At 39.8% G+C, this 15,264-nt stretch overlaps 2 protein-coding genes across 9 annotated transcripts in view; one reads left to right on the plus strand and one right to left on the minus strand.

Annotated features, from left to right (window-relative positions):
• The window catches only part of DNAAF6 (dynein axonemal assembly factor 6), a 210,508-nt gene that overhangs the window by 79,007 nt on the left and 116,237 nt on the right, over window positions 1–15,264 (minus strand). The window lies entirely within an intron of this gene.
• LOC100015414 (nuclear pore glycoprotein p62-like) overlaps window positions 1–15,264 on the plus strand; it is a 57,940-nt gene that overhangs the window by 8,410 nt on the left and 34,266 nt on the right. For 7 of the 8 annotated variants that reach the window (XM_007507000.3, XM_007507002.3, XM_007507001.3 and 4 more), the window contains exons 2-5: window positions 8,488–8,776; window positions 9,869–10,233; window positions 11,859–11,969; window positions 13,978–14,082. In XM_007507000.3, the coding sequence (XP_007507062.1) occupies window positions 8,488–8,776; window positions 9,869–10,233; window positions 11,859–11,969; window positions 13,978–14,082 (870 nt within the window). Of the gene's footprint in view, window positions 1–8,158; window positions 8,329–8,487; window positions 8,777–9,868; window positions 10,234–11,858; window positions 11,970–13,977; window positions 14,083–15,264 lie in introns of all 8 variants that reach the window. The other variant, XM_007507007.3, reaches the window with a different exon arrangement.

Here is a 15,264-nt window from a genome sequence, read left to right on the forward strand (position 1 = left end):
TAATGGAATATTGTTGTAAGAAATCATGAAAGGGGTGGTTTCAGAAAAATCTGGGAAGACTTAGGTGAACTGATGCAAAGGGAAGTGAGCAGATCCAGGAAAACAATGTACATATATTAGCAACAATGAAAGACTTAGTAATAAACTGATCAATACAGTGTTCTACCACAACTCAAAGGACTTGTGATAAAAAATGCTATCTACCACCAGATAGAGAACCATGGGCTTAGAGTCCAGACTGAAACTTCTCTCTTTCCCTTTCTCTCTCAACATGGCTAATGGGAAACTATGTTTTGCATGACTTCATATGTGTAGTGACTGCTCTATTTCTTGCTTTGTCAGTGGATGGGGAAGGGATTGGAGGGAGGAAGAAAATTTGGAATCAAAATAAAAAAGAAACCAAATGAGGTGATTAATAGCTTCAGGAGGTAGAAAGTAAATCTTAAAAAGTCATCAGTATTTCTGTCCAAATGTTTATTAAGTACCTACTATGTGCCAGGAATTATTCTAAGCACTTTTTAGATGCCTTATTTTATCCTCACAATAACCCCATTTTACATTTGAGGAAACTTGAGGCAGACAGGTTAATTGATTTGCCCAGGGTCACAGAGCCAGGAAGTATATGAGGCTGAATTTGAACTAAGATCTTCTCTACTCCATGCCCTGTATTCTAACCACTGTGTCATCTAGCTGCCAAGGACATCACAAATCCATGGGTCCTTGAGGCAAAACTAGTCATAATTCTAAGACACTTAAATTTCTAATATGGTAAATATTGATAGATGTGACCCACATAAAAGCTCTTTAGAAGGTTCTCAATCATTTTTAAGATTACAAAGGGATCCCGAGACCACAAAATTTGAGAATTGCTGTTGTACAGTACTAAAAAAGGCCCAGGAGAATCTATAATAGGAGACATTCCATTCAGAATAACTACAAAATACATAGTTAACAGTTAAGATGCCACACCATCTACATTATATATGGATACAGCTACAAAACATGCTAGAAATGGAGACTTAAACTAGTTTCAAATTCTCTCTACATCAGTTTATGTGAGTCTTTGCATGTTTCTCTGAATTTCTCTTTCCTCATTTTTTGTGATTCAGTGATGTGCCACTGTTTGATCATTTCTCAGTCATTGGGCATCCACTGTTTCCAGTTTTTTCTATCACAAAATATTGCTGCTACAAATACTTCATGATACACGAATCTCTCACTTCCATGAGGTTTGTGCCCAGTGATGAGATACCAGAATCAGAACAATTTAGTAACTTTTCCCACTTTGTGAGAAATTGTATTAGTGTGTATCTTCTCAAAATCATTCCCACACATTTCATATCTTTTATCATCTTTGACAGCTTGATGAGTAGGAGATGAATCCTTTGAGTTGTTTTCATTTACTTTCTACCCTCCATTGAGGATCACTTGAAAGTTGCTTTAAATCCATGCTCACTAGAATACTTCTTTTTAAGGGATTGCTAGTCGAAGAGATTGAAACAAGTAGAAGAAGATGCAGCTTGGGAATGGCCCTTTCTTTAAATGGGCAAAATGTAACTGAGCCAATGAGGTCCACACTCATTTTTAAATTTTAAACCGTTGCCTTCTATCAGTTTTTTAAAAACCCTTACCTTCCATTTTAGAATCAGTATTGTGTATTGGTTCCAAGGCAAAAGAGTGTTAAGGGCTAGGCAGTGACTTGCCCAGGGTCACACAGCTAGGAAGTACCTGAGGCCAGCCTGGCTCATAATCCACTGAGCCACCTAGCTGCCCCTATAGTATCAGTTCTATACAGCAGCAGAGTGGCAAGGGCTAGACAGTCACGGTTAGGTGACTTGCCTAGAGTCACTCGGCTAGGAAGTGTCTGAATCCAGATTTGAACCCAGGATCTCCTGACTCCATGTCTGTCTCTGTATCCACTGTGTTGCCTAGTGCCCTTTGGACTTCTCTGTGGCCTCTAATTCAAATGTTGGTGTCAGAACTCTCTTTTACCCACACATTTTCTCTCTTTCTCTCCCCCACCTTTCACACACCACCATTGTTGTAGCCAACTGAAACTTGTGTCTGTAATGTTAGGTGGGTTTTTATAACAATGAATAAGATCATTGAAAATACTGCACAATTTCTCCCTTCTATTCAGTTCTCAGCCCTGGTCATGGTCCATGTGAAACACCTTTCCAGAATATACACACAATCATTTTTTAAAATTAATTTATTTAGAATTTTTTTTCATGTTCTTTCCCTCCTCTCTTCCCTCCCTCCTCCCTGAGCTGATAAGCAATTTTGCTGAGTTATATATATTTCATTGTTTAAAACCTATTTCCATTTTATTAATATTTGCAATAGAATGATCATTTAAAGTCAGAATCCCCAGTCATATACCCATCGACCCACGTGATCAGTCGTATGTTTTCTTTTGCATTTCTGCTCCCACAGTTCCTCAGGATTGTCCTGGATCATTGCATTGCTGCTAGTAGAAAAGGCCATTACATTCCATTGTACCACAGTGTATCCGTCTCTGTGTATAATGTTCTCCTGGTTTTGCTTCTTTCACTCTGCATCACTTCCTGGAGGTCTTTCTAGTTTACATGGAATTCCTCCAGTTTATCATTCCTTATAGCACAATAGTATTCCATCCCCATCAGATACCACAATTTGTTCAGCCATTTTCTAATCGATGGACATCCCCTCATTTTCCAATTTTTTGCCACCACGAAAAGTACTATAAATATTTTTTTTTGGTTGCACTGGTTTTGTTTGTACAAAACCTTTTTAATTTAATATAATCAAAATTATTCATTTTACATCTTGTAATTTTTTCTCTTTGCTTGGTCATAAATTTTTCCCTTCTCTATCGATCTGACAGATATACTGTTCTACCTTCACCTAATTTATTTATAATATATAATATTTTTGTTATATCCCCATTTTGACCTTATCTTGGTCAATATTTGCCATACTATTTTCCAATTTTCCCAGCAGTTTTTGTCAAATGGTGAGTTCTTATCCCAAAAGCTAGGATCTTTGGGTTTATCAAACATTAAGTTGCTGAGGCCATTTGCCCCTAGTCTGTTCCTTTGATCCACCCTTCTATTTCTTAGCCAGTATCAGATTGTTCTGATGATTAAGATCTGGAGATGTACCCATTTCCGATCAGAACACCAACACACTTCTATTCATCCAGATTCCCAGCTTCAGTTATCTGTGGAGTACTTGTCCCATAGAATGTAGACTCTTTGACTTATAGCTACTGCCTCACTTTTGTGTTTGTATCCATAGCACCCAACACACAGCCTGGCACATTAAAAAAAAAAAAAACCTCTTTTGATTGATTATCCCTCATGTTAGTTGCCACGTCTTGTCAATTCTGCCCCCATAACATTGGTTCCACCTATACAGCCTATACCCTTCAGGCCTTCATTTACCTCTTGCTTAGACTTATTGTAATAACCTCCTTTTAAATTTTTTTCTAATTACCTCCTAAGTGGTCTTGCCTCCAATATCTTATTCTCCAATTCACCTTCCAGGGCTGTCAAATATGTTTCTAAGTCACAAGCCTAATCATGTCAGTCTCGTACTTGGAAATCTTCTCTGACTCCCTATTCCTTTAGGGTAAAAACAACATCCTCTGATTGGCATTCAAAACTGCCCACAGAAAGACTCCCAGCAACTTTTCCAAGCTTCTTCATGTTACTACCTTCCTTAACACATTCTCTGGCCTCTTGGCTTTTCCATCTCTTTTGTCTTAAGTCTGGGGTGCATTCCTTCCACATCTCCATCTCTTAGTCCCTAGCTTCCTTCAAAGCCCAGCTCAGGTATCACCTGAGTCCCTACCTCTTCCCCACCCCCTTAGTGGTTTCTTTTTCTTAGAACTTTTTGGTATTTGTGATCTATTCTTTGTTTACTTTGTATTTAGCTCCTTGAGGGCAAGGACTGATTGTTTCCCTTCTATCTTACTAGCTCCATGAGTATGATTTGCCCATGATTTCTTAATAAATACGTACTCAATTGTCTTATTTTCTACTGCATGTTATAAGCTGGGCAAGATGCATTTTTCATTTATTTTGGTTTTTGACTGAGTGGTGAGAACTTTCTCTTCTCTCACACCATGATAAAGTTTGTTTGGGCCCAGGATTTAATCAGTGTAGGCAAGTGATGTCTGACTCCAATAGAAACTGATCTCTCCAGCCCAAATTGACTTTGAAGACCACAAATGAACATTATATTGTATTTTTATTCACTTTGTTACATTTCCATATATATATATGCGCATTTTATACTCTACCTTCTGTCTTAGAAAGGATTCTGAGTATCCTTTCTAAGGCAGAAGAGTGGTATGGGCTAGGCAGTTGGGATTAAGTGACTTGCTCAGGGTCACACAGCTAGGAAGTGTCTGAGGTTATATTGGAACCTAGATCTTCCTGGCTTCATGCCCTATCTACTGTGCTACCTTGCTGCCCCTCTGCAATTATATTTTAACTAGGTTTGGGCACACTTGAGTATCCTGGAATTTGACACTTCTGATAGGGAATCACCAAGAGAAAATTTCACCTAAGAATGGAGACATGCATCTCTTTGGAATTCAATAAGGTAACTTACCCAGACTCGCATAGCCTGCGTGTGTCTGAAGTGAGATATGATTCCAAGTGCATCCTCTGTAACCACCCTGTGCCACAGGCTGTGGACACTACTTTTCCATAAGAAGTCAAGAAAATGAAATCCAAAAGAAGATTGATCTTAGTGGATAATATATCTGGGTTTTTTAGCCTGGTGGTGCTAAGTGTCCCCCAAATCTTTGAAATAAGAAACTTTACCTACATCAAAATATTTTCATACTATACAACATTGGAATTATTTTATAAGTGACTATATATGTGCCTAAAATAATTCATAGAAATATAAGATGATGCAAACATTTTAGTGCATTTTTTAAGTTTTAATAAGACACATCACAGAGTTCAGCTTTTTTTTTTTCAACCTGTGTCTAATTAAAATCAGTGCTAAGTATCAATTCTAAGCCAGAAGAGTGGCTAGGTAATTGGGGTTCAGTGACTTGCCCAGGGTCACACAGCTAGGAAGTGTCTGAGGCCAGATTTGAACCCAGGTTGTCCCAACTCTGGGCCTGGCTTAGCACTCTATCCATTGTGTTATCTAGCTACACCTTTAATATCTTAAAACTGTATTAAGACTTTAGGGACCACTTCTATGAGTAAGGAAATAATAGCTAACATTTCTATAGCACTGAAGGTGTTTATAGATATTATCTTATTTGATCCTCAGAACAACCCGGGCATAGAGGTGTTCTTATCCATCCCTTTTTTACAGATGAGGAACTCGGGGTTTCCTGATTGTAAGTGTAGCACTCTGTACCACTTCCCCATACCTCATAAAGCCTGGCAATTTCATTAAAAGCATAGCCTCCCTCATTGGAATTGCTTGGAAAGAAAACACTCCTTTGGGTATCTGAGTTCTAGAGTGTTTAAGTGTAAAACTAAAAAAAAAAAATCCCTAAACTAAATAGCAATCATATTTCTTTACAGTCACCCACCATTTGTGCATATAACACATTGAAATATTTACCTCCTGAACCATAACCATAGTTTTAAGTATAAAACTTGGAATACTCCTTATTCCCTCTCACCACTTCCTGGATCTCTACCACCATCTTTGGGTAACCTCTCCTCCTTTGAAGTCTTGCACCCAATCAAAATCCTGGTAGACATTCTGTAAAGACCTCCAGGTTACTCCCCTTCCTTTTTCAATGATTTTGGTATCTGGATCAACATCTCCTATGCAACTCCTGATCTCATTTTAGGGGATTTCTCTTCTCTCCAACACCTGAACACCTACTCACTTCCTGGGACCTATTCTCCATCCTACTTCAGCCATACATAAAAATGGGTGTACATTTCATCTTGCCATCCCCCATAAAGTGCCACTAACATGTTTATGAACTCTAAAATTCCCTTATCTACTGTTGCGTCTTGTCCAACTCTTCGTGATTCCATTTGGGGTTTTCTTGGCAAAGATACTAAAGTGGTTTCCCATTTTCTTCTCCAGCACATTTTATAGATGATGAAACTGAGACAAATGGCACGAAGTGGCTTGCTTAGGGTCACACAGCTAATACATGTCTGAGGCTTCATTTGAACTCAAGAAGATGATTCCTGATTCTAGACCTAGTGGTCTGTGCACTTTGTCACCTAGCTGCCCCTATCTGATCACAGTCTTTTGACTTTTTGCCTCTCCCGCAGCCTGCTCATACCAAACCCTATTCTTTGTCCACACTGACCTTCCAATCCCTTGACCCTTCAATTCTCTCCCAGGCCCTCTCCTCTTCTCTAGCCATTCTTTCCTTCTTTCTAATCTTGACCATTTGGTGAACCAGTTCAACTCTACACTGTCTTCTTGTGCTCTGCCAAGCCTCAGCCTTTCCTCCTACACAGATGCTCCTGAATGAAGGTGGGGAACAATCACACAACTGTTCTCTGACTTGGTCCAGTGTTATATAACTTCACTTGAGCCCTTACTGTTGCTAAGCAATCCTACTCTATGTCACTTATCAGCTTATTCTCCTACTCTACAGTGGCTCTTCCAGACTTTGTCAAAACCTCCCATGGCTCTCCCTCTCCTCAGTCTCTCACTTAAGAACCTTGTCTCAAATTTTACAGATAAAATTGAAGTCATTCACTGGGAGTTTCCTCTCCTCTTCTTCCAATTCTCCTATCACTCAGGTTCCCTCTGTCACTGTCTCACGTGAAGAGGTGGCCTTATTCCTTACCAAGGATTAACCTCTCTACATGCTAAAGCGATCACTTTCCAGCCTGTCTCCTCTACCAAATTGCCCCTGCTGCCGTCCCCACTCTTTCATTTATCGTCAGTCTCTCCATCTCCACTGACTCCTTTACTGCCTACAAACATGCCCGATATCTCCCCCATCCTGAAAAGCCCCCAAAATATTTGATCCTTCATCTCTACTAACTTGTGTCCTATACTTTTTTTGATTTAATTATCATTTCTATGCTGACGATTCTCCTATCTACCTTTTCTGTCTTGATTTCTCTTTTGACCTCTAATCTTCCATCTTCAACTGCCTTTCAGACATCTCCAACTAGATGTCTCGTAGACATCTTAAAGTAAACATGTCCAAAACCGAACTCATTTTCTTTCCCCCTAAAGACTCCTCTCTTCCATTGTTCCCTATTACTGTCAAGAGCACTGCTCTCTTCCCAGTCCCCTGGGCTCCCAACCTTTACAACATTTCTCTAATACACCTTCCTTCCTCTGATATTACTTACCTTATCCCCTTACACCTGGACTATTGTAGTAGACTCTCCACTTTCCCTAAGATGTCAGTCCATCTTCTATTCAACCACCAAAATGATTTCCCTAAAGTGCAGGTCTGACCATGTCATCCCACCTACTCAGTAAAATCCATTGGTGTGTACAAATATAAAACCTTCCATTTGTCATTCAAAAGTCCAACCTTTCCAGTCTTCTTACATCTTATTCCCTGCCGTGGATTCTTTAATTCAATAATACCACTTGAAACATTGCTGTTTCCAAACAAGATTCTCCATCTTTTGCTGTTGGCATTTTCTCTGTTCCCATGTTTGGAATGTTCTCCCTCCTCAACTCCATCTCCTAGATTCCTTTGAGACCCAACTAAAATTCTGTCTTCAGGAAGCCTTTCCCAGCCTCTCTCGATTCTAATACTTTCTCCTTTATAGTTATTTCCAACTGTTTATAGCTTGTTTCTTCTATATAACTTGTTTGCATGTTGTCTCCCCTGTTAGCCTATGAGCTCCTTGAGATCAAGAACTGTCTTTTGCCTTTCTTTGTTTAGTGTCTGGTACATAGTTAGGCATTTCAATGCTGACTGACCTATTTATTAAATGACTTCTGAGGCCTCTTCCTAATTTAAAATTCTGAGCTATGAGATTTAGGCCCAGATACCGTGAGAGTATGCGTGCATACTCATACGTCTGCAGAAAAAGCTTCAGGATTGTTACAAACAGAGACCTTAGTGCCTGCGGTAAAAAGACAAATATTTTCGGTTGTAGATAGAGCTAGTGTTATAAGCGACATGCTATGTTTTCACTTAAGAGAAATACTTAAAAATCATTGTGTGCCCAGTGAAATTTTCCTTATTTTCTAGTATCTGTTCATGAAGCATCCATCACATAAGCTTGCATGTACTACTACTGGCAACTCGTATCTGATTCATTGGCTTTCCATTGTTTCTGAAGTGATTTATCGAAGGACCTTCTTATCAATGCATCACATATTTCAAATTGTTCTCAAGAAAGTTAGGAATAAAGGAACTAGGTGAGAATATTTTTCTGTGACCAGAGGTACTTTTTGATGCTGAGAATTGCAATTACTACAGTATGGTAAGGGTTTGTGGTTTTTGTTTTTGTTTTTTCCTTTATCCCATTTGGATTTCTAAAATGACCTAATTTCCCCTCCCCCCTCCCCTCAAACCAGGGTTTGGAATCATGAGTCAATTTAATTTTGGAGGATCTCCTGCCACTGGAGGTGGTTTCACCTTTGGCCCTGCAAAGACAACTACTACCACACCAGGACCAGCCTTTTCCTTCTCCACACCTGGCTCTGGAGGAGGGTTTAATTTTGGGACTCCCTCCCAGCCTACCGCAAGCACGCCTGCTACTAGTTTGTTCTCCCTGAGCACCCCTGCCTCAACTACACAGACTCCAGGCTTCAGCTTTGGATCCCAGGCCACACCAACTCCAGCCACTCCTGGGTTTTCCTTAGGGTAAGAGTGCTACAGTTTCTGGCTCTCTGAGTGGCTGTGGATATATAATCACCTCTCAAGGACAGGCTTTTAGTTTAGCGCATGGATAAAGGGTCAATCAATTTTATAGGAAGACATTTATAAAACTACCATTTGGAATGGTGCCACTTGGTCTGTAAGTACTCTCTTAAATTAAACCTGTCTCTGGATTGAAGCAAATTAAAGGTTGATCTACAGCCAGAATTTGTGAACCAGTGAAGGGTAGGGGGAGTGCTCTGAGAGTTTTGGACATGGGCCTTCTTAAATTTGGAATGTGGCCTTATTATGGCTCTCTAGAGTTATCTTTAATCAATCTAATGACCCAAAATTCTTCCTTCCTATATCAGTATTAAAAGGATTCTTCCCCTACCTGCCTTTTAAGCAGTTTTTTATATTAAATGCTTTCTTTAATAAATCCAGTCTGACCCAGCCACTTGTTTTTGTGGCACTGGAGTGACCAAGAGAACCACTTGCTTCCTTTTGACGGCATCTGGGAGGTAACTGAGCGATTACCCTCCAGAACTTTTCTTTCCCATTCATTTCAATTATCTAATAGTTTGTGGTTAAAGAGTGCCAGGATTGCACTTCTTTGGGAAGGCAACTTGAGCGATAGAATATTTATTATCTAGGGTTATGAAATACATTAAAAAATTTTTTTGGACCTGTACCCAAAAAAAGTTAATGGGATGCCTGACATTTGGCATTGCCGCTTACTTTCTGAAATCCTGACACTATGTTGAAATATTCTGTCAGAAGAAATCACATTTCTACCCATGCTAAAGAAAATCCTAGGAGCTACTCTACCCAAACCCTAGTTTAGAGTACTTTCTTTAGGCAGAACAGGCCACAATCTCATATACCTGGGAATGAACTGCTAGCCCATTACAGTCATTAAAAGCATTATATACTATAATCTAGCTCTTATTTCTGGGTATTAAGATGACAGAAATCTAGACCAGTTGTTGCTAGTTACTTAATTTGATGTGGGGTCTAAGAACTGCCCTTTAGTAGTTGATAGGATGTCTGTGTTGATTTGTTAGTCATAGTTCTGATGCATTTCCTTTCTCCATTTAGGTTAAGTACCCCAAAGTTAAATTTGGGCAGCAGTGGCACCCCACTCTCTTCAGGTATCTCAGGGAGCTTTGGGCTTGGCAACAGCACACTTACTAATTCCTTAGCAAGCAATGTGTCGAGCCAGGCATCAACTCCTACTGGCTTTATCTTTGGTCCTCCTACTACCACTGCCACCCAGTCCACATCATCAATAGGATTCTCCTTCTCCAGTGGAAATACTTCCCAGGTGGGGACCACTGGTTTTAACCTCGGCTCAATGGGGAACACAAGTCAACCAACAGCACTTACAGGGTTAACCTTTCCTGCTGCCACTCCGGCTTCCACACAGCCACATACTCCCTTCAGCCTTGGAGGACAGTCTACAGGTAAGCTCTCAGCCACTCGCCACTTGCTTGCTCTCCTGGAGAACACTCAGGTAGCCAAGGTTCCTTATAAGACTTATAGACTGATTTTCACATTGACTTAGTTTATTGGGGGGAGATTTTCATTGTGGAAATTGCCAAAACTCTAGTAAAATTGGTGATTAAATGAGTTGAGATAGAATCCCAGGATCACTTGGGGTTATAGTCTGTTTCATTAGTTCTTTTGGCTTATATTCCTATTCACCATGGGATGTTCTTTGCTACTTTTTCAAAACATAACTTCAGAAATGAAGTTTCAAGGAAAGAGACCCCAAAAGGCCATACCACAATAGTAAGTACTGGAGAATTTGAGGACAAATTAAAAGTGGTAATAACTAACCCTCGATGTCTGGTGTGGGTGGAAATGTTTTGTGTAGAACAATCTGCTTAAAAGTTTCTACATAGTATGTAGCTAGTGTATCCTATGGGTCACCAAGATTCAGATAATTATCATAACACTAAGACTATACTGAACATGATCCATTGTCTGTCTTCTCGTTATTTTGAGTGAACAAAGGACACCTGTATTATAACCCTGGAGTTGTCTGTTGTTGGGGAAATAGACAGTTGTACTGGAGATGTGCAGAAATATTGATTACTAAAGAGTTCTAATGAGAAGATGCCAAATGAGCCAGCTTTTATTTTAGATAGATGCTAGAGAACATTGGAAAGCCACTGGGGAGCCTCTTAATGAACGGATAGAATGACTTGATTTTGTAATGGGTTTTAATAAAGTGTAGATTCAGCAGTATTTCAGAGTTTATGGCTAAGATAAAAATGAGAGATGATGAGAAACGGTATCACAAGAAATTTAAAGAACTAGCCATTTCTCATATGTTTAGAATGTGGGAGGGGTAAAACAGACTCCTGTGTCGGAAATGTTTGTCACTACCAAAAAACCCATTTAAGCCTAATGAGATGAGGCCTATCTTTTTTTGATTCTTGCCCAAAACTAAAGGAATAAAGTATAGACCATTACTCTAGCTTTATAGATCATTTATTTAGTGCTGGGTGGGGGAAATTTTTTTACTGGATTCAATCACCAGGGGAAAGTCCTGTTTCTAGGGGAGAAAAAAACCCCAAACCTCTTTGTCTTTGAAATCCTTTACTCTGAAGGAGTATGGCCACTCTAAGTTAAAAGTAAATGATCTTAAGTGGGGTATTTAAAAGTCAGCCAACCATGGAGGCAGCTTAGGCAACTATGAAAGTATGTCAGGTCTGAGGACAAGTGATTAAGATAATAAGCTTAGGCACAGTATTTCCATTAAATACAACAACCTTTGGTGCTAGGAGGTGGTTGTGTTTTGTCACTAGCTTAGCTGATGCATTATTGAATAGCATTCCAAGTCTCTGTGTGATTCAGGAAGAGCTGATGATGCCCTGGTCATTGTCCTTCCATCTCCTGCTAAAGAAAGTGGCAGTTTAGGTTAGTTAAGCTGAACAAAGTGGTACACCTCTGCCAAGTAGCTCCATGTCCTAAAATGCTGAGAAAAGTCATATTGACCACCATTTTTCTTTCAGCTCTATGTAATTTGCCTGCCTGCTGTTGTTAATTCATGTTTTATATCTGTTCCTTTATTTCTCTTCAGGTTTAGGATTTGGATTATTGGCCTCTACCGGGTCTACCGCTATACCTACTGGATCATTGGCCACAAGCTTCAATCAGGGATCTGCATTGGCTTTTGGCTCTAAGCTGTCAGGTAGATGATTGGGAATGCTTGCATGCCCACTTGCCTGCGGTCTAATAGAAGGTCCCAGAATCAGTGAGAGCTTGGAGTTAAGGGAAATGAGAGTGGTGAGCTCCACGTTGCCAGAGACCATTGATTAGTAGTCCCTCATTCTCAGCAGCTTAAAAAAAAATGGATAGTGGTATTTATTTAGGACCATCAGAAATTAGGTTAGCACAAGAGAATGGACAGCTCTAGATAGTAGTTTACTTATTTTTAAAAATTGGAAATTTCATTCCATTTGGAATCTGGAGGATAGGGGTGGAATTAAGTTGGAAGCAGTTGAGAAATGATGACGGAATTATCCAAACATAAATTCACCTTGAGTGATGGAAGAAAGAAAAGGAAATAAACATTTATTAATTGCCTACTTACTATGCATCAGACACTGTGTTAAGCACTTTAGAAATAAATCATTAGGTCCTCACAACAACTCTTATGAGGTAGGTGCTATTGTTATTTCCATTTTAAGATGAGGGAAGTGAAACAGACAGGTAAGTAGCTTGCCCAGTGTCACCCAATTACTAAATATCTGGGGCCAAACTTGAACTCAGGTCTTCCTGACTTCAGGCCCTACACTCCCTCCACTACACCACATAACTGCCCAGTGGCATTTTTTCTTTCTTTTTTAAAAAAATGAACCCTATCTTAGTAACAACAACTTCTTAAGACAGAAGATCAAGGTTCTAAGCAAATGGGAGTTAAGTGAATTGTCCATGGTCAAACAACTAGGAAGCATGATGCCAAATTTTAATCCAGGTCCTCCTAACTCCATGCCTGCCTCTGGACAGCCATTGTGTCACCTAGCCGTACCCCCCATGACATATCAGAAGTCACCTGCAACTATTGTAATCACAATATGGATATGGATAGGCCAAAAAAACCCAAAAAAACAAAAAACCCAGACTAAAAAAACCAGTCTTTGGTTTGTTTGGGGTTTTTTCTCCTATGTTTATTTTTGTCTCTACAGTTGGGATTTGGCTGGGGGGGTGGGGGGGGGTGTTTAAACCAATGCAGGATTTTATTTTTATTTTATCTCTGTTAAGTTTCATCTGTTCATCTTGGCTACAGCCTGAATGTTAGCCAGTGGGTTATCCTTCCCAGCTTTATGTAGCCACAAATTTGACAGACACACCATCAATGCTTTTATCTAAGATATTGATAAAAGTTTCAATAAAACAGAGCTCTATTCTAGAACAACATCACTCCATTGAATACTCTTTTAGGTCTAGACTCAACCAGTTCCATAGCCATCCAGCCCATGTCTTTCCATCTTATACACAAGGAGTTCATGAGAAACTTTGTAAATGCCTTACTGAAATTCATGTGTTTCTATGTAGACGGCTTTCTTCTAATCTGCCATTTTAATTTAAAAAAAGGAAATAAGAGTTTATAGCAAGAATAAGACAGGATTTATGGTGTCAGTGGGCTGTTGCTCTCCTGAAATGTTAAAAAGAATGAAAGGAGAGGAGAGCCTCTCACGTACTGGATAGATCCTCTAGAAGAAGTTTTATGAAAAGATGTGGCTAAGAGGCAGGCCTTCTCATCTTCCTCTGCTTTCTAGGCCTATTACTAGCAAATACTTAGCTTTGTGCCCTGGTACTAATCTCTTAACCTCTCTCATCCTGTTTTTTCATCTGTAAATTGGGGTTAATCTCTATTTTGTTTTATATGCATGAAATAATGGATGTAAGATTGTTTTGTAAAATGCTATATAAAGGTTACCTCTTGTTGTTGTTACCAGTTTTTGAATTCCTTATCTTCTCTCCTAGAATCAGTACTAAATGTTGATTCTGTGGCAGAAGAGGCTAGGCAGTTGGGGTTAAATGATTTTCCCAGGGTCACACAGCTAGGAAGTGTCTGAGGCCAGATTTGAACCCAGAACCTCCTGACTCTGGACCTGGTACTCTATCCTCTGCTACCTAGCTGTTCCGTGTTATCATTTGTGTTAGTCTAGTTAATGCTGATTCTTTTCCACCAGGCTTGACTCCAGCAACTTCTGCTCCCACCACTACTTCTGGACCTACATTGTTTGCTTCTATTGGAAACTCTTCCCTTCCACTGTCTTCTGCCCCAAGCCTTTCAGGTAAGGCACGAGTTTTAAAGACTCCTCTATGCATTTACTGTCACAGCATGAGGAATGTGGAAGGATGTATTATATGAAACAGTGATATAACTTATATCAGACTACCACCTCAGGGAGTGGGAAGAAGAGCCTGAATCTCAAAATATCAGAAAACAGTTGTCAAAAATTGATTTTGCTTTTTAACCTTTGCCTTCCATCTTAGAATCAATACTGTGTACTGGTTCCAAGGCAGAAGAGTGGTAAGGACTGGACAGTGGAGGTGAAGTGACTTGCCCAGGGTCAGCCAGCTAGGAAGTGTCTGAGGCCACATTTGAGTCTATTGACCTCTCTCTAGGCCTGGCTCTCAATCCACTGAGCCACCCAGCTACTCCCTCCAAATTTGTTTCTACTTATAATTGAACAAATGTTTTAATTAAAACAAAGACAATCATCCATTAAATCTGTGCTGCTGTTATTAAACCTGAAGATCTCTTCCACCTCAAATTCATCATTACACTCGATTCAGCCAGCATCTACTATTGTTCTCATTAGCTGCTTAACCACTCTTAAGACAGGAGGCTTTTGTTGTGAATTTGCAACATGCTATCATTAAAGTATATACAGTATCTCAACATGCAATATTATGAAGTAACTCTTTAGACCAGGCAAAAATAATTGGATATTTCCCCAAGTGTGTCAGAAGGAAGGGCAAGTGTCGCTGTTTGTGTGGACATCATGAAGGAGTGGGAGCAGGGACAAGATCCACATCTCAGCACATTGGGACCTTGCTGTATGTAATGTGCTAGGGCCCAGGGTGATTGTGTTATTCTGTGTACTGTCAACAAAGTCTCAGGACCTTGTCTCCTCTACTTTGCCATCCTTCTCATTTTGGAAAAGGAGTGGCCAGCAGCAGATGTTAGGTTATCCTTTTGACCCCATATGGGTCTGCATTGTTGGAATGACTCTGTGACATCGCACTGAAACTATGTTCCTCTTTGGTCCTCTGACAAACTGTAAAATGTCTCCCCTCCCCCAAGCCCCATTATAGAGTAGTAAGATGCTAAAAAGTGACAATCTTCCTTGCCTGCCAGGAAATCCAGCTGATGTCCAAATGGGGACATTTGTCTCCAATACAGAAGGCATAGGTGAGCATTTGAAAATGGCTGTTAGCTAGTAGAAGAACTTTGCTGCCAGAAGAGGTTC

This window comes from Monodelphis domestica, chromosome X (genome assembly GCF_027887165.1).
Source record: "Monodelphis domestica isolate mMonDom1 chromosome X, mMonDom1.pri, whole genome shotgun sequence".
Lineage (NCBI taxonomy): Eukaryota > Metazoa > Chordata > Mammalia > Didelphimorphia > Didelphidae > Monodelphis > Monodelphis domestica.